The 18,647-nt window shown below is 39.6% G+C and overlaps 1 protein-coding gene across 5 annotated transcripts; it reads left to right on the top strand.

The window, feature by feature from the left end:
- The first annotated feature begins 6 nt into the window (after positions 1-6).
- Positions 7-15,980, top strand: sh3bp4 (SH3-domain binding protein 4). Of its 5 annotated transcripts, none has more exons than XM_027152490.2 (5): positions 7-160; positions 6,816-7,030; positions 7,132-9,449; positions 14,802-14,990; positions 15,234-15,980. In XM_027152490.2, the coding sequence occupies exons 2-5, from the start codon at positions 6,910-6,912 to the stop codon at positions 15,456-15,458; spliced, it is 2,853 nt and encodes a 950-aa protein (XP_027008291.1). In that variant the 5' UTR covers positions 7-160; positions 6,816-6,909; the 3' UTR covers positions 15,459-15,980. The 5 variants fall into 5 exon arrangements, with proteins under 5 accessions (XP_027008291.1, XP_027008290.1, XP_047670821.1 ...); XM_027152489.2 differs by having other exon boundaries at positions 11-160; positions 6,819-7,030; XM_027152487.2 differs by lacking the exon at positions 7-160 and adding an exon at positions 1,165-1,422.
- Positions 15,981-18,647: the final 2,667 nt, after the last annotated feature.

Raw genomic sequence — 18,647 nt, forward strand, 5'->3', positions numbered from 1 at the left:
TTGGAATCTTGTCGCTTGGTGGTGCATTCTGCCGGGAGTAGATCTGCATGGACAGACTGTGACCCATGAGATTGCTGTAGGTAGAACCACTTGAAGACCATCACACTATCTTTGAACTGCCATTGTGTTGGTCGGATCTTCATCAGTGAACATTTGGCAGGTAGGAAATTAGTATTAAGTCTGTAATTAACTCAGAAGTGACTTGATAGTTATTCAGGATCTCTTGGTTGCACAATTCCACTCGATTATAGACCATTCACATTATTTCCTGTCCACCGTCACCCAAATGAGGATGAGGTTCACTTCTGAGTCCAGTTCCTCTCAAGGTTTCTTCCTCATAGCATCTCAGGGAGTTTTTCCTTACCAAACTTCATCTCAGGCTTGATCATTAGGGTTAGATGTTGAGGATAAAACATCAGAATGAAGGAAAAAGGTGTGATCTTTATGACAGTCACATGGTTGTTAGTGCCAGTTAGGTTGGTTTGATTATTTCTGAAACTCCTCGGACTTTCACACACATAAAAACATATACGATGTGAACATTAACAGGAGCTTATTTTATTTATTTATTTATTTATTTATTTATTTGCTTGCTTGCTTGTTTGTTTGTTTATTTAAGTGTGCCTCTGCCACATGATTACCCCATTAGATCCAGTTGGGAGGTTTATATTGTGTTTATGCTGTGATTATTACTGGAGTCTCATAAAAATCTTGGCCTAATCATGATATAATATGAGATTACTTCATTTGTTTATGTACTAAAGGTGCTGTGGGCAATCTTTGACCACAAGAGACACCCATGTATCTCCAAACCTCCCCACACAATAAAAGCATTTCCTTTATTTCTGTTTATTTGCTTGATGTCCACTAGAGGGCACCATAGATCAAATAAATTTCAGATTTCAATTAAAATTTCATATACAAAAAATATATATATATTACAAATAAATGTGAAATGATAAAAGAAGTACCACAGAAAAGGTGTGAGAAGATTCTAAATTTTACACAGAAATACAGAGGTGTCGCTATTTCATTAGAGCATTCTTAACATGTTCATGAGCCATGTTTTAAGGTAATTATTAACAGGGAGCCAGAAGTGGGCGGGGAAAATTCAGGTTACCTGTCAATCACTTTAGTCTCTAGCCAATCACGTAGCTTCAGGTCTCATAGTGTGGAGTAGTAGCAGTGAGATGTTTCTACTCGTCTCAGCTCAGTGGTGCGTCTCTGTGTCTGTCTGTGTGTCTCTGAGTCTTTCTGTGTGTCTCTCCGTGTCTCTCTGAGTCTCTCTGCGTGTCTCTCTGTGTCTCTGTGTGTCTCTGAGTCTCTTTCTGAGTCTCTCTGTGTGTTTCGGTGTCTCTCTGAGTTTCTCTGTGTCTCCTGGTGAAATTGACCTGAAAAGTGGAATTTGCAGAAGAGTGGAATGTGAGTAAACTCTCTGTCTCTGTCTGTCTCTCTCCCTCTCTCTCTCCCTCTCTCTCTCTTTCTCTCTCTCTCTCTCTCTCTCTCTCTCTCTCTCTCTCTCTCTCTCTCTCTCTCTCTCTCCTCCAGTTTCAACAACATACAATGCAAAAGTGCTTGTGAGTTTTAAACAAGTCTAAACTTTACACCATGACGTCACTGTTCCTCATGTTATGAGTTTGTTTATTAGAATGATGAGAGCAGCACTACATGACATTTTTACCTAGAAGGGTTTTATAAAGGTTCATCGAAATTAGATGGAATATTAATGAATGTTAATCCACAGCAAAAAACAAACATGACAATTTAAAAAGAGTTTGTTTGTTGGTTTGTTTGTTTGTTTGTTTCACCGTACAGTGCCAATGTGACCTAAAATAATTCTGGCAATTGCAGTTAATAATAAATGATCATTGTTATAATTATTCTAAAATGTATTATTGATCATTTTTTATTTAACGGTAATAATAAGATAATAAACAGACGTAATAAAAATACAAAAAATGATTTTAATCACAAGTTTAATTTTAAAAATCATAGCAAATAAAACAAAATTTAAACTAAAGAAACTAGATTAATGAGTGAAATGATATTATTATTATTATTATTATTATTATTATTATTATTATTATTATTATTATTATTAATATTATTATTATTATTATTATTTCGAACTTCAATGACACAGTTGACTGATTTGAGAAATATTCTGACAAATCATCTTTCACGACTTTGTATTTTGTGTGCTAATGAAGGTAAAATACAGCCGATTGTTAGTATTTTGCATCGTACATGTGTATATTCTCTGGAGAGATGGAAATCTTTTAGCAGGTCAAAGTGATTCACTCTTTGCAACTGTTCGATGGCAGGAGGAGAGAGTTTTCAGGAACTCATCACACTGGCATTTCCTCTGGGTTTTCCTGTCCCTAAGCCATACGTTCAGACGGCAAAACTCTGTTTTATACACGTTTTATGATTTAAAGGAATAAATAATGTGCAAATGTTCGGTCTAATGTTCACATCTCAGATCCAATACCAAACATCGCAAAAAATAAATAAATTAATTAATTAATTAAAATAAATCACGTCATGTTAAAGTGAAATTTCATTTCAACTTCATAAAACCCTGAAATCAGTTTGGGATGAAATTTCTAATTAGAAGAAACCATTTCATTTCTTTTCAGCATCACATCGTGCGATTCGTTTGCAAACCACAGTGTTGACTGAGTGAGTAGTAATGTAGTTTCCTCAACACTCAACAGTTGGGTTAAAATTAGGAACGGAAAGATATATCGGTGATACAACACCTGAACAACCCGATATTAAGGCTCACTGCTTCATGACTTTGTGTCATAAAGCACCGACGTGATTAGTCACCACTGAAAAATGATCAAATCTGAATCAAATCGCTTCACGTCTGCTGTTTATTAAAACAAAACAGAAGAACAATTTCAGATTGTAGGGGGCACATTCGCCTCTCACCTCCAGGGTTGGGGGTTCGATTCCCACCTCCGCCTTGTGTGTGTGGAGTTTGCATGTTCTCCCCGTGCCTCGGGGGTTTCCTCCGGGTACTCCGGTACTCCATGCATGGTAGGTTGTTTGGCATCTCTGGAAAATTGTCCATAGTGTGTGTGTGTGTGTGAGTGAATGAGTGTGTGTGTGCCCTGCGATGGGTTGGCACTCCATCCAGGGTGTATCCTGCCTCGATGCCCGATGACGCCTGAGATAGGCACAGGCTCCCCGTGACCCGAGGAAGTTCGGATAAGCGGTAGAAGATGAGTGAGTGAGAGTGAGAATTAACTAACAACTAAACATACAAACAAAATACAACAACAAATGAATCCACTCATGCAAAGCATGTTAGAAGTTTAATGTCTTAAGTTAGGGTTAGGGTTAGTTGAGTCAGCTGTCTATCTCTTGACCATGCTAGGGTTCCTTTGTATGCATTATAGTAGAAAGCCTCCACATTTTCTATAAGCTTTAGACTTCCTTTAATTACTGTGTACAGTATTTAAATCTATTTCTACTCCTTCACCTGTAAGGAAATCCTCTCACTCTCAGCATAAGCGATTGATGCGATTTAAGATGGCTTTGAAGAGATTAAGATTAGCACCTCCAGTGTTTTGATCATAAACAGCATCGAACAACGTTGGTGCATTTTTCTTTTCCTCCTCATTTAGTCATGTTAACACCGGTTAAGATCCAGTGAAGAGAAATGTCATTGTATACACATTGTCCTTTACACAGTCTTATAGTGATCATGTTTTCAGTTTTTTTTTTAAGCACCCACACACACACACACACACCCCACACACACACACACAGAAACCCAATGCAAACATTTGGATGCAGGATATCACTCATATTTTGCTTCCTGAAATACTGTCCTGGGTTATTTGTGTACAGTAACACACCGTGCTTGCAACAAGTGGTTTCGAAGCACTTAGAGAATTCTTCATTTCTACAACACATTTGTGCGATTCATGCCCCAAGTTCAAGAGGCTTTATCTGTGTCTAGGATACTTAAAAGCATGTTTGTGCGAGTCCTTCACGCTGCCACACTCTGGTATTTGTCTGAAGATCCTCTTATGGAAATGCTTTTCCTCGGCAAGGCGGTACCCATGGAAACCGTTGACGTGCCTCTGAACAGCATGCCGACGCCGAGATCGGGCTTAAGAGGACACTACCTTGCATCTCACTCGTTCGGCTGAGATTTATACATGTTGGTACTTTAGAATGCAGTGATGATATCAGTGATGGCTATTGTTTGTTTTTCTCAGTTAGTTTTCAAAGCACAATTTTTGTGCTGCGTTCTTCCTTCACCGTCTGCATCCATTTCTAACCTCAGTATAGTGTAAAGAACGACACCATAGCGTGTGTTCCTTTCTATTAGCTTCCCCTGTTTTCTGATCGGTATATTTCTCTTTATTTTCTCACCTTTCAAAAAAGTTTGGCACAAACCTGCCACAAACCACGATAAAATGAGGATAAAGACGAACCAAAATAACAGAGATGAACAAAATAACAGAGATGAACAAAATAACAGAGATGAACAAAATAACAGAGACATAACAATAACAGAGATGAACAAAATAACAGAGACATAACAATAAGAAAATGAACAAAATAACATACAGAGACATACAGGGAAACACCGCACTCCTATCTACAGTATCAAGAGCTCTCTAGCCGAACTGTTCATGATACAGACTGGCTTCCTTTCATATTAGAGAAAAAGTAAGAATAATCCATACTGTTTTAAATTAATTAAAAAAATAAATAAATCTGTCGATTCTGAAAACAATTTTCTTCTTATGTCGTGATATTTCTATTTGGTCAGGAAGAACTCGAATGCTCTTTTTTTCTAAAAGACCACAAACGATCAGCTCTACACTCGTAAAATCTAATGGGAATATCATGGCTGTGGGCTTTGGGGAAAATCATACTGTTGTTATAGCTGTAATTGAGAATTTAGATATTAGGGAAAGTTTAATTATGATTAAAAATCAAATCTCTCATAATCTATGCTAAAGCATTGCGTGATCCTACGACAAAACAGGAACCAGGCGGAAACTTTATTTTAAAGCTAGAGATGATTCAGAAGGCATTTGTTCCCGTCAAGTGTAATTGTGAACTCCAGGAATGAGCTGAAGAAACTTGCCTAGACTAGGGCATGAATTTTTTTTTTCATCACTGTTTTAGCCCATGACATGTCACGACAGAGCATCAGCTCATTTGTGGTTATGACGTAAACAACATTGAATTATGCAATAGCACTTCAACTCACTGACTTTTTGTCTCGAATTTTTTTTTTTTTGTAATGACATTCAGTATCAATGAAATCAGCAAAATAATAATAAATAAATCACAGGATGACGTTCTGAACCTTTAATATCTTTAGTTCTGTCAGGGCCACTTTGTTAAATGAGAGTTTATTAGATGATAGCATACAGTTAGTGTTGGCGGGATGGTTCCGTTCGGGGCAGGAATCTACGTGCCCTTCCTTCTAACCCTAACCCTAGATGCATGGACCGAGCGGGGAGAGCAGCAACTAGAAAATAGAATAGACCCCCCCAAACAGAACCATTGGTGATGCATAGAGTTTTTTTTTATTTTTAATTTTGCTAATATAAATGAAATATGGTTAGATAAATAAACAAACAAACAAAAAAACAAACAAACAAACAAATAAATAAAAATGTGGAGATTTAAGAGGTAACTGGTACAACGAACACGGGTTCCGGCATGGTGGAGTCGGGGTTGGAGGAGGGAGTTTAAGTCGCAGCAGCGGCGACGCGCTAGAAAGCAGCTCAATGAATGGGAATTTAAATGGTCGGGTAATATGGATGACGTAACCGGATTGGTGCGCGTTGTGGACTGCTGATTAACAGCTGATGCAGCTTGACGACGTGGCCTGCCAGAACTAACGCGAAGCTTCATTTGTTGAAAGGGATCTGTATCATAGGTCATGTGCAGGTGATATTCACTAAATAATAATTCACTAAACCGTGCACATTTGCATGAGCAGTGATCGACATTAGTCCGGCATTCATCTACTGTACAGAGTTATGGTTCTAAAACATTTTATAAAAACTGTATATTTTCACTAGATTTTTTTTTATGGAGATAAATTTACTATTTTGTGTTTAACCAATTTTGTAGATAAATCTGTAGGTACATAAATGATGTATTTGAAGTTCTGGTTCTATACTGTAGTATTACTTAAACATCGATTGAACGTGTTTGTTGGAAGTGCGCAATAGTAATGTGGATATTGCTGAACCTGTAGCATGTCTGTTCAGATGCAGATGAAGAGAGGTTCTTAAATTTTTTTGCTTCTATTTTCAGTTCAAAATACATGATCAGATCATGTTCTATGTCCAAAAACAAACTGTGTTAAAGTATCTCAATTCAGTCAAGGGGGGGCACGGTGGCTTAGTGGTTAGCACGTTTGCCTCACACCTCCAGGGTTGGGGGTTCGATTCCCGCCTCCGCCTTGTGTGTGTGTTTGCATGTTCTTCCCGTGCCTCGGGGGTTTCCTTGCTTGGTCCAAAGACATACATGGTAGGTTGATTGGCATCTCTGGAAAATTGTCCGTAGTGTGTGATTGTGTGAGTGAATGAGAGTGTGTGTGCCCTGCGATGGGTTGGCACTCCATTCATGGTGTATCCTGCCTCGATGCCCGATGATGCCTGAGATAGGCACAGGCTCCCCGTGACCCGAGGTAGTTCGGATAAGCGGTAGAAAATGAGTGAGTGAGTGAATTAATTCAGTCAAGTGGAACAGATTCGAATTAAATAAACTCAGTGGGTTCAAACAGTGTGGTCAATAAATGTCTGCCCTTTATTTTGTTTCCCAAGCAGATTGAATAAAACGCTACTGATCACAGTTGGGATTCGAAAATGGGACAAGCGTCTTGACAGAAAAAGGAAATATGCTGCAGGAAAACTAGGCATGGCTGCCCATCGAATTCGAGCAACAAATAATAACAATGCAATCCCTCGCTGCAAGTCTGAGGGAACACTTATCGAACTGAGTTCTGGAGTGTCAGAAGCCACCCTCTCTGAAGTTAAAGGTTTCTCTTATGTTTCTGTTCTTTTTTTTCTAACTTTTATAAATTCAGTAGACTATTAGTACTATTTTCTAAGGCTTTTCTTTTTTTTCTTCTTTTTTCAGTGCCCAGTCCTAGCACTTTACGACTGGAAGCTACCGCCTCAATTGAATCTGCTAGAGAAGTCATTGCCATTAAAGATTACTGTCCGTCAAACCTCACCACCCTAAAGTTTTCTAAAGGGGATCGTCTTTATGTTCTTGACACATCTGCAGGAGAGTGGTGGTATGCTCATAATAACACAGAGATGGGCTACATCCCGGCAGCCTACGTCAAGCCCGTCACGCAGCGAGAATCTATATCCTGCGACAGTGGGATGATTGACAGCCTAGCAGACATTTCTAACGATGGGTCCAAAGTGCTAGAGCAACGTGGAGAGTGGCCAGAACACATCAAACCTACAGTTCCTCAAAACGGAAACCCTTTCGTAAAGAAGCGGATGTCTCTCAACCCATTCCTTGATGGCTCCTTGCTTACTGATCAAAACAGTATCCAGAGTTCGTCTCCAGACTCAAAAAACAGCAGCAGTATTAACATCAACAAATTTGGAAGTAATATTATGGATTTGTATTGCTTGAGCCCTGGCACAGAGAACGGTTCAGTCCTTAGAAGGAACAATCCGTTTTATAGAAGCAAGCGTTGTTACAGTTTGTCCGAACTGTCCATCTTACAGTCGCAGGCAGATGCACCTCCAGAATTCCTGGGTTTTTTCGGAAGCTTGAAAGCACCTTCACCTGAGCAGTTTCAGAGTAGAGAAGACTTCAAAAATGCCTGGTTAAACCACCGCAAGTTTACAAGGTCCTGCCATGACCTAGATTCTATCGGGCAAAATCCTGGATGGGGTCAAACACAACCAATCGAGACCAACATTGTGTGCAAACTGGACAGCTCGGGTGGTGCTATTCAGTTACCAGACACTAGCATCAGCATTATCGTACCCGAGGGCCATGTTGCACCAGATGATACTCAGCAGATATCATTAAAGGCCATGCTGGACCCACCCTTGGAGCTTAACAGTGACAATTGTACTACTGTGAGCCCAGTGGTGGAAATCAAGCTTAGCAATATGGAAACAAAAACCACTTTAACATTAGAGATGAAAGTGTCTGTTGTGGTCAAGATGGAGAGTCGACAAAAAGCAGAAGTGATCTGTGTCCGCAGCGACTGCAAGGATGGACCCTACGTTCCAGTCCCTCGTGTTTATATGTATGGAGATACAGTCCAGATAACCTTGGACAATCTAGAGCCTTGCATGTATGTATCAGTGGTTGCTCAGGCCCAGGATGTTGCCCCATACAACACAGTCTGGGAGCATGTTGTAAAGAAAGTTACACTTGGCGTATACGGTCCTAAGCATATCCATCCATCCTTTAAGACAGTTGTTGCCATGTTTGGCCATGATTGTGCCCCAAAAACATTATTAGTAAGTGAAGCTAAAATGCAGTCCCACTGTATTCCACCATTATCCCTACAACTCTGGGGGAAACACCAGTTTGTACTTGCAAAGCCTCAAGATCTTAAGGTTGGTGTGTATTCTAACATTTCAAATTTTGAAGCGAAAATTAGCGATCAGACAAGAGTGGTGAGGAGTTTTCAGCTGAAACTTGGCAAAGTATCGCGCCTCATCTACTCCATATCTGCTCGAGATCCAGACAACATCACAGACTTCACTTTGCGCATTCAGGTTAAAGATGACAAGGACTGCATCCTTGCCCAGTTCTGCGTTCAGACACCGACCCCTCCGCCGAAGGTTGCGACGACCTCCGTGCAGAGGCGCTTTATAAAGAAAAAGGAAATGCACAAAACCGTACTTTCACCTCTTCTAGGAGTCACAAAATATCCTATGTTTCAGGACAGACCAGTCACAAATATAAAGTTTGGAAAGTTGCTAAAGACTGTCCTTAGACAGACCAAGAGCCAATATTTGCTAGAGTATGTCAAAGGGGATGTGATGGCACTTTTGAGTGAAGAAAAAATCAAACTTAAAGGGCATCTTTGGACCAAGGAGTGGTACATTGGATACTATCATGGCAGAATTGGATTGGTGCATACCAAGAACATTCTTATAATGGGAAAAGTCAAACCAGTTAATTTCAAGGGGCCTGAGCTTACCTCTACTGTTCTTTTAGACCAAATTCTAATCCCCTGCAAATGTCTCACTTACATGTATTCTTCATTGAGGACTATACTGATGGAAAACTTAAATAGCTGGAGAGCATTTGCTGATGCCCTGGGCTACGTCAACCTTCCTCTGGCTCACTTTTGTCGTACAGAGCCGAGCAGTGAGCCAGAAAAAGTTGCCTGTGTTCTTGAGAAATTGAAAGAAGACTGCGACACATCTGAAGAAAAGCAAAGGAAATCTTTCCAAAAAGAGCTCTTCATGGTACGTATTAACAAAGTGTTAACTGCTAGATTAATGTTGTGATAATGAGACAGGTTAAATCAAGTTAAAACCTTGAGATTATGTTGTGATAATTCTAAATATTTGTCTATATCTTACGGTGGCCGAGAAGTGCAAAACACATTAACAAATCCGAAAGCAAAACAACAAATGCAAAAACAAAACAACAAATCCGAAAACACATTAACAAATCCGAAAACAAATTAACAAATCCGAAAAACAAAATAACAAATCCGAAAAACAAAATAACAAATCTGAAAAAAATAACAAATCCGAGAACAAATGAACAAATCTGAAAACACAACGACAAGTCAGACAACCGGGAAACGATAGGTTTCGTTTGTGAATGGAAACTTACCGATCGTTGTACAAGACACCTGTAATTCAAGATATACAGGTGAATGACAGGTGTCTCGTTCGACGATCGGTAAGTTTCCATTCACAAACTATACCTATATACCTACCTATTCCGGGTTGTCTGACTTGTCGTTGTGTTTTCAGATTTGTTCATTTGTTTTCGGATTTGTTAATGTGTTTTGCACTTCTCGGCCACCGTAACGTCTTAAGAAATTGTAACAAAATATAGTATAAAATAATGGTACCTTAATAAATGTAACATGACAGGGCATTCTAAATGAGCAGCATCAATACATTTTTCATACGTTATATATAACATATATAACAGTTATATAGCTATATGAGCACATGCAATTGTCCTGCTTTGAAAAATTCTGTAGTCGCTGAGATCAGGCATCATCTGACACCCAAATGGAGATTTCATAACATGTCCTGAATACCTGCACCAAAACCAAGGGAGAATCTTTGACTGTATGACCAACGCAGGTCATCTGCTGATTAGCATTCTGTCCCATATAGGTGGAAGATGGAAATAGGCCAGGGTGTGTCAGACTGGCTCAACAGATGTTTCCTTTTTTATTGTTTGCATCTAAACAGGAGGGCTGTGAGCACAGCAGGAGACACTCCTTGTTCAAGTACACCCTCTTGTATTTGGACCAGGTCATGACACACAGAGCCACGATTTAATATCATTTCCATTACCATCTTCTCTTCACTTTTTTTTTTTTTTTAAATAAATGGTCTCTGTGATCCAGGACAGCCCTTTTTGGGTTAATTTTTTTTTTCTTCTTTTTTTCAGCTGTATGTGAGTTTCAACCCACAGCGAAATGAACACTGATAAATTACGGAAAGGAAAGATTATACAGTGGATATGAAAAGTCTACACACCCTTCAGAAATTGTAGGGTTTCAAAATAGAAAGACAATAAAAAAATAACAACATGAAAAAATAACAGACTTGTTACATCTTTAATAAAAAATAAATAAAAAATCTACCACACCTTGATTGCATAACACATTCCCATTGAATACTTTGTGGAGGCCCTTTTTACCTTTAATACAGTTCAATTCAATTCAATTCAAGTTTATTTGTATAGCGCTTTTTACAATAGACATTGTCTCAAAGCAGCTTTACAGAACATAAACATAAAGCATCGGGTCTATTCATTTCATACATCTAGACTAAAAACTTCTGTATCAAAGTTTCTTTAAGTCGTGAGGAGATCTCCTGTGTATAACGACTTCCGTCATGCCACCCAGATTCGTGCAGAATAGAGGAGATGGTCGTCACATGCAAGGAGTGACCAGTACCTGCCAGAAATTTCTGTAGTTCTTTCAGTGCCTTCCCACCACCTTTTATACTCTTATCACCATTAAAGGGTCACGTCCTGATCTTTGCAATGTATCTGTGGTGTCACATTTTGTCCACTTATTGATGGTTTTGACAATGCACCATGGTCCATTCAGTGTCTTTGATATTCTTTTACGGTATATCCCTCTCCTCATTTCAATGGTTAAGTCTCACGGTTTCTTTGGCAAATCCTTGCGGCCCATGGCTCTCAGTAGAATGCATACAGCAAAACATACTACAGCAACAGCTAACTTTATCTGTTTTTTTTTTTAAATCAGATTCACTTTAATTAATGGCAACTGTATGCCATTTACCTTCAGGCCTAATTTTGAATGGGACTGGTTAACTCTAAGGACAGTTACAGTACAGCCCATATGAAAGGGTGTGCAGACTTATTTATGCAATCAGGGTGTGGTAATTTATTTTTTTTTAAAGTGTACCCAATTTTTACATACTTCTTTTTTTGTTTGGTTGAATATCACATTAAAGACTAAAAACCTGCAATTTTGTAAGGGGGTGTAGATTTTTACTACCCACTGTATAGTACATTGTGAAGCTAGTTGTGTGGCGGTGCACCCTGTTAAATCCGACTACTATTGACTTGGCGTCGGCAAAGAGGTCCACCTGTGCCTTGTCAAACTTTTCCCAGAGCTGGAACACAACCTCTGAGTGCAGACCCAGCTGGTTGATGTGTTCCGATTTCCCGAGGGGTCTCACACACACACACACACACACACACACACACACACACTGTCGAGCCTGTTGCACTGCACTGAGCTCAAGCCAGTTAGCTTCCATGTATTCTGTCCTCATCCCCTGAACGCTTCAGAAAAGCTTCTAGGCCCTTCCATAAAGCCCTGCTCTTATGACTGCTTTGACTAGATTCGGCATCCTTAACTTCAGCAAGTAATAACACAATTACAAGCTATCTATGAATACAGCTGCTATGAACTTTATGCTGTTGAACTTTGTGTTCTGTTTCAGTTTTTAGCACGTTTTTGAGTTCACTGTTAGGCTGAGCACCGTAATGTGTCTACACATTAGATTGTGGTTCAAGCCCAAATCCTGGCTTAGTTATCCACTAGTAAGAGCAAGGCGTCGATCAACAGTGTACAGTATACTGACTGGAAATGCAATTATTTAAAAATAGGAAATTTGACAACAGGAATCCGTCTTTGTCATCGATTTTTAAATATATTCGGATCCAGCCTTAATTTAGTTATTCAATGGTGCAGGTAGAATAGCTCTCTGATGTAGTCTTATGAATGGCCTAAAACTTCTGTAGGGTAATGCCCATCTAAGAAAAGCCAACACCAAATGAGGGACAATATTTTTAGCACAGTACAAAGTGCTGGAAGTGGTGGAAATCATGATGAACTTTATTCCATATTCATACAGGATGCTCATAACTGTTTGTTCAATGCAACCCACAACATACTGTACACACTACTGGAATAACCACATTTTAAATTAAACTTGGGTCAAGGTCAGGCAAGGTTTTTTTTTTTTTTTTTTTGCACTTCCTCTGTACCTCTACCATGAAAACAGATTGTTGAAGCTAATAATTCTGATATGAAGCTAATCTTGCAAAGAGATTGGAAGGTCCAGCTGTGTAAACTGTGCAGCGATGCATCTTATCACTGCTGGATTTGTTTGCCAAGCAGCCGAGGTTTTGATGCTGTGTTTAAAATGGTTAATAAATATAAATAATTCCTTCATTTGACCCATCGCTTGGTAAAAGATATCCGAATTCCAAACCTCTTGGTCTGGCTCAGAGAAGATCCCCAAGGTTATCAGATGTATACCTTCCCCCAATTTCCTCTCATACCGAGCATTCCATGCGTCCAACTGGAATTGAAATTGAACATCCTAGACCTCATGGACCGTGTGTGTGTGTGTGTGTGTGTGTGTGTGTCTGTGTGTGTGTGTGTGTGTGTGTGTGTGTGTGTGTGTCTGAAGGATGTTGAATATTTGTCTGGACTGCTTGAGGATTGTCTTGTATGTTGTTTCATTTATAACTACAGCTATTATTTAAAAGTTTTGTTCGGTTATTAAGGGTTGGACTGGATTTAGGTATAACTTGGTACAACTTCATAGTTCATATTTTTTATGAGCCCCAGATGTCCATATTATGGTAGAAATTATTATTTCAAAAGTATTACCAAAATATTACTTTTCAGTCAAATTTGAGGTTAAGATTGAAACCGAGTTGGAAGATAAGGCATTATTTAGCTACAGTAGCACAGAAGTCAATGCAAATACCCCACTTAAAGTGTATATACGTGTCAAGGTACCGTGCTGTCGTGTTTACATGCTCTAAACCGAGCCCGAAAGTATTTTTCTTTGAAGGCATGCGGCTCTGACAGGAGAAGCTTTAGCAAAAAAAATGCCTGAAAATTCTCTCTGAACTTTAGTGAATCCCACTGAAGCACACAAAAGGGAGTGCAAGGCAGAGGAAGTAGCAAGCCGAATAAAACCAAACAAACGCTGGTCTTTTTTCCACCCACCCTAGCCGGATGTTCCTACTTCCTCCAGTGTTTCCGAGTTGGATGGGACTGGATGGCGCGTTATGCTCTTACTAGCACGTAAATCCCTCTCTAAGAGCCTTATCTGCAAGTTCATCAAAGCACACAGTCATTATACTCAGTTGCTTAATTGAAAGATCTCATCCTGTGTGCCAAAGTGCTGTGTATACACATACACACACACGCACATATATATATATATATGCACATACATGCTTCAGCTCAGAGGATCTCTTTTTAACCAGCTAACCTGTGCACTTTATTGTAATGTGACACAATACAATCTTCCCTAATACGTTAAATACTTCCTTTAATTCAAGTATAAATGCTACTGAATTTGCAGACTGATACGATGATACTTTCACTTGCGCATTAAAAGAACGTTTGAGTTTCACCCTTTTTTTCATGTCTGTCGGCTTTGTGGCAAGGGCGCATGCCGCAGCACGTGCTGTAACTGAAAACAGTTCGTGAACATGTACTGCAACCTCTGCTGCAGTAGGTGTCTCAGCCTGCAGCAATATAATTACAACAACCCATATAAATATACGCACGCATACACACATGCAAACATACCCACACACCCGCATACATACTGTACACACATGCATATGTACAAAAACATTCACACATGCGTACACACACATAAACAAACATGTACATACAGTACATACCCACACACCCGCATACATACACACATACATATACACACAAATAAACATGTACATACACACACAGCTGCATACATTCACATATACACATTCGTACCCATGACTCATGCATACGCACACATACATGCATGCATACATAAGAGATTCTACAGTATATGTAACGATGCTATATGTGTGAAAATCTTACCGTGCACCATTGTGTTCTGAGCAGTGTTTGGAAACTGGTGGCTTACAGACTGAGGTACTACTGTATATATAGATTTTAATAAGAATATGGTGTCTGTTCTTGTGAGGAACCATTAAGTGTAAAACCTGTTGATTCGTTTTATATCAAATGACTCACTGGTTTCTGAGCTATTTGTACAAAGCAGTTCATAGGATCACTTTGTATATGTATGCATTGTAAATAGTTTTTGTTGTGTGTGTGATTTCAGGCCCTGTTGAAACTGGACTGTCAGGGGCTGGTGGCTCGGCTGCTGAAGGACTTTGCGCTCCTGACTGCAGCAGTGGAAGTGGCAGAGCGATGGAGAGAGCTTGCAGAAAAACTGGCCAAAGTGTCACGCAAACAGATGGAATCGTACGAGGCTCCTTACCGAGGCACAGATGGTGTGATAGAGAAAGAGGTATGGTGAAAAAAAAACACACACATTAAATACCACTCAAAAGTAAAAGTTAGTGTTTTGTTCATTCGTCTTCAGTAAATGCTTTATCCCGGTCCAGGATGCAATGGATCTGGGGCGTATCCCAGGAGCAAAATGGCATAGATCATAGCGGATCATACCGTAGATTTTCTTCTTGATGGATCGGAGAGCTGGAAAAATAAGAACCATTTCTCTTCTTTTCTTTTAAATCCTTCGTCATTTCAGGCCATGTGGAAGCCGGCGTATGATTTCCTGGTAACGTGGGCAGCCCAGATAGGCGACAGTTACAGAGACGTACTCCAGGATCTTCACACCGGCCTCGACAAAATGAAGAACCCCATCACCAAGCGCTGGAGGCACTTAACAGGAACGCTCGTCCTCATCAACTGCCTGGACCTGTTACGTAGCAGCGCCTTTAGCACCGCCCCCCAGGAGGACTGTGCCGTATAGACTTCATACGGAAATGACAAATTATTACAGTGCAATATGTGATATATCTCATGTTCATAGTGGCAAATTCCATGACATAGCATTACCCATAATCCTCAGTGCTGTTAGTAGAAGCGTACTTTATCAACTACTGAGAGAACAGAGGGCTCAAGTCTGCATGACTATAGATATCCCTCTCAATATGCTGTATAATAATACAGTGGTGTCTATAAATTAAGATTCATTAGATGCTAATGAACCCATGACCTAGCAGAACCTCACAGCTGGATAATATGAAGATCTCTTAATATCCAAACTGCGATCAGGTACAGCGCTGTACGCTGTCGTGGCATCACAATAAACACTGAGTACAATATGTACTGACCAACTCCTCTTTTACTCACATAACACATAGGTAATGGGGGATGTGGTAGCCTAGTGGTTAAGGTGTTGGTTTACCAATAGGAAGATTGGGAATTTGAATTTGAATCTCAGGTCCAGTGGGGCACGGTGGCTTAGTGGTTAGCACGTTCGCCTCACACCTCCAGGGTTGGGGGTTTGATTCCTGCTTCCTGCCTTGTGTGTGGGGGGTTTCCTCCGGGTACTCCGGTTTCCTCCCCTGGTCCAAAGACATGCATGGTAGGTTGATTGGCATCTCTGGAAAATTGTTCGTAGTGTGTGTGTGAGTGAATGAGAGTGTGTGTGTGCCCTGTGATGGGTTGGCACTCCGTCCAGGGTGATAGGCGACAGTTGATAGGCAACTGTCTGAGATAGACCCGATGACGCCTGAGATAGGCACAGGCTCCCTGTGACCCGAGTAGTTCGGATAAGCGGTAGAAAATGAATGAATGAATGAATGAATGAATCCCAGGTCCACCAAGCTGCCACTGCTGGGCTCCTGAGCAAGGCCCTTAACCCTCACTTGCTCAGTTGTATAAAATGTAAGTCGCTCTGGATGCTAAGAGCGTCTTCTAAATGTCATGATATGAGGTAAAATAGGTCATTTTATACAGTACATAAAGTTATTGTATGTATATATATATTGTATATGTGTATTGAAAGCAGCACAAAGGTGCAGAGAGTCGAGGTGCCATCAGATGCTTTTTTAAAAGTTTTGTGCGTTTCTCACAAAACTTGATTTTATACAGAGGGGATCTCCAGATTTCTTCTGTCTCCCAAAAAAACAAACAAACAAAAAAAAACATGGTATGTAATCCAGACGAAAAAACTACTGACTGAACAATCACCAGACGTTCAGATGTGTGAACAAAGAATATGAAACTGTTCGAGAATAAAAGGCCATCATGGTATTCACACCATGAGTGCTATGGGTATTAATCCAGAGTTCCGATCAGATATTTTATACCACCTTTTTTTTTATCTCAAGTAAGATGTTTCTCTCAAGACTCTTGAAGCTTATAAACTACCAAAAACCAAACCACACACACACAGACACACAGACACACACACACACACACACACACACACACAAAAAACGTTACTTATTACCATTATCTACATATTTGTATTAATACTTGCTGTAGAATTAGAGTGTATAAAGCGTTTGTGTTACACGTTCAAATGACTGAAAGCACGAAAACTAAAATACTGCTTGAAATATGTGCCAAATACTGTATTTTATATAAAAGTAAGTCCACCCAATGGAATTAATTTGTATATGTGAATCGATTTTATTATTATTATTATTATTATTATTATTATTATTATTATTATTATTATTATTATTATTAGTATCTGTTCTTAAACAACCAATTAGCAATAAGACGTCGTCACTGCCCGCTTTTTGAGTGTATACGTTTAAGTGTATGTTTTCCCGAAGCATTTTATTAACGTAAATGTGTGTAAACATTGTGCCTGAATCGACTGAACACTGTCTTCACTGTACGTAAGATTATTTTGATAAAAAAGACACCATTGTTTTGTATCATGCTTAACGTCTCGCTTTCGATTTGATGTAAAGTTGAATGGAAATCGCAGCTGTGAAAATAAAAGTGCTGTTGTTTAAGTTCCCAATATGTAAAGCAGATAAATGGATCATAAACAGAAAAGAAATAGCTAGAATATAGAATAGAAATAGCTGACAAAGAGATAGGTGACCACGTAGCCTTTAACCTTCCTCGTGAAGTCTGTCGAATTGTTTGTGGGCGGAGCCAAATCTTTTGTGATGATGAATACACATGTAGGAACATAGAGGATGTGGTAGCCTAGTGGTTAAGGTGTTGGGCTACCAATCAGAAGGTTGTGAGTTCGATTCCTAGGTCCACTAAGCTGCGCCCCTGAGCAAGGCCCCTAATCCTCAATTGCTCAGTTGTATAAAAATGAGATAAAATGTAAGTCGCTCTGTATAAGGGTGTCTGCTAAATGCTGTAAATGTTAACATAGGAAAAGGTTTAAAGTGGGTTGAGCTGCCAAGTGAATGGAAAGATTTGAAAAGTATACGGGCTGTTTGGATTGTGTGTCTGTGTAATCTATCAGCTGTATTATCGAGCTTTGTGTTTCATAGCCGCTGTAAACAATTCATGACTTTTTATCCTCTTATCAAATGGCTCAAAGCAATGCAGCAAGTGCATCCAAACACATTTCCACTGGAGTCTAACGATCTGTTGTTTCGGTAATAATAGATATACAATATAAATACATCCACACACACACACACACACACACACACACACACACACACACACACACACACACACACACACACACACACACACACACACACACACACACACACACGTAGACCTAGATGTAGTTTTCTCAAACACTACCAAACAAAAGAATCCACTAATGACTAAGGTTAGGTTTACAACATGGTAACAACCCGGCACGGCACCCGCTGTGGCATCTGCTGGAGTGTTTGGATCCGTATCAGTGGTGGTGTTTACATCCCACCATGATATGTTTTCTCAACAACTATGCCATCTCTACGCATTCATTTACGCTGAATCCCTGTACCGATCCCCACCAACCATCATTTTGCAAGAACTGAGTAGTTGTGCAATAAATTCCGAGTGCTTCCCGCCAACCCTCACCTTAATCTTAACTATTAATTAATTTATTATTTTTTCTCATTTTCCCTCCATGTTAGCTCACAAATTCTTTGGAAACCAACATTAGGAAATTTCTGGAAATGAAGCATGAAGCAATCTTTTATTAATTTTTTATTTTTTTTGATAAGTCAGAATTGAA

The sequence above is a fragment of the Tachysurus fulvidraco genome, chromosome 6, assembly GCF_022655615.1.
Source record: "Tachysurus fulvidraco isolate hzauxx_2018 chromosome 6, HZAU_PFXX_2.0, whole genome shotgun sequence".
NCBI classification, from domain to species: domain Eukaryota; kingdom Metazoa; phylum Chordata; class Actinopteri; order Siluriformes; family Bagridae; genus Tachysurus; species Tachysurus fulvidraco.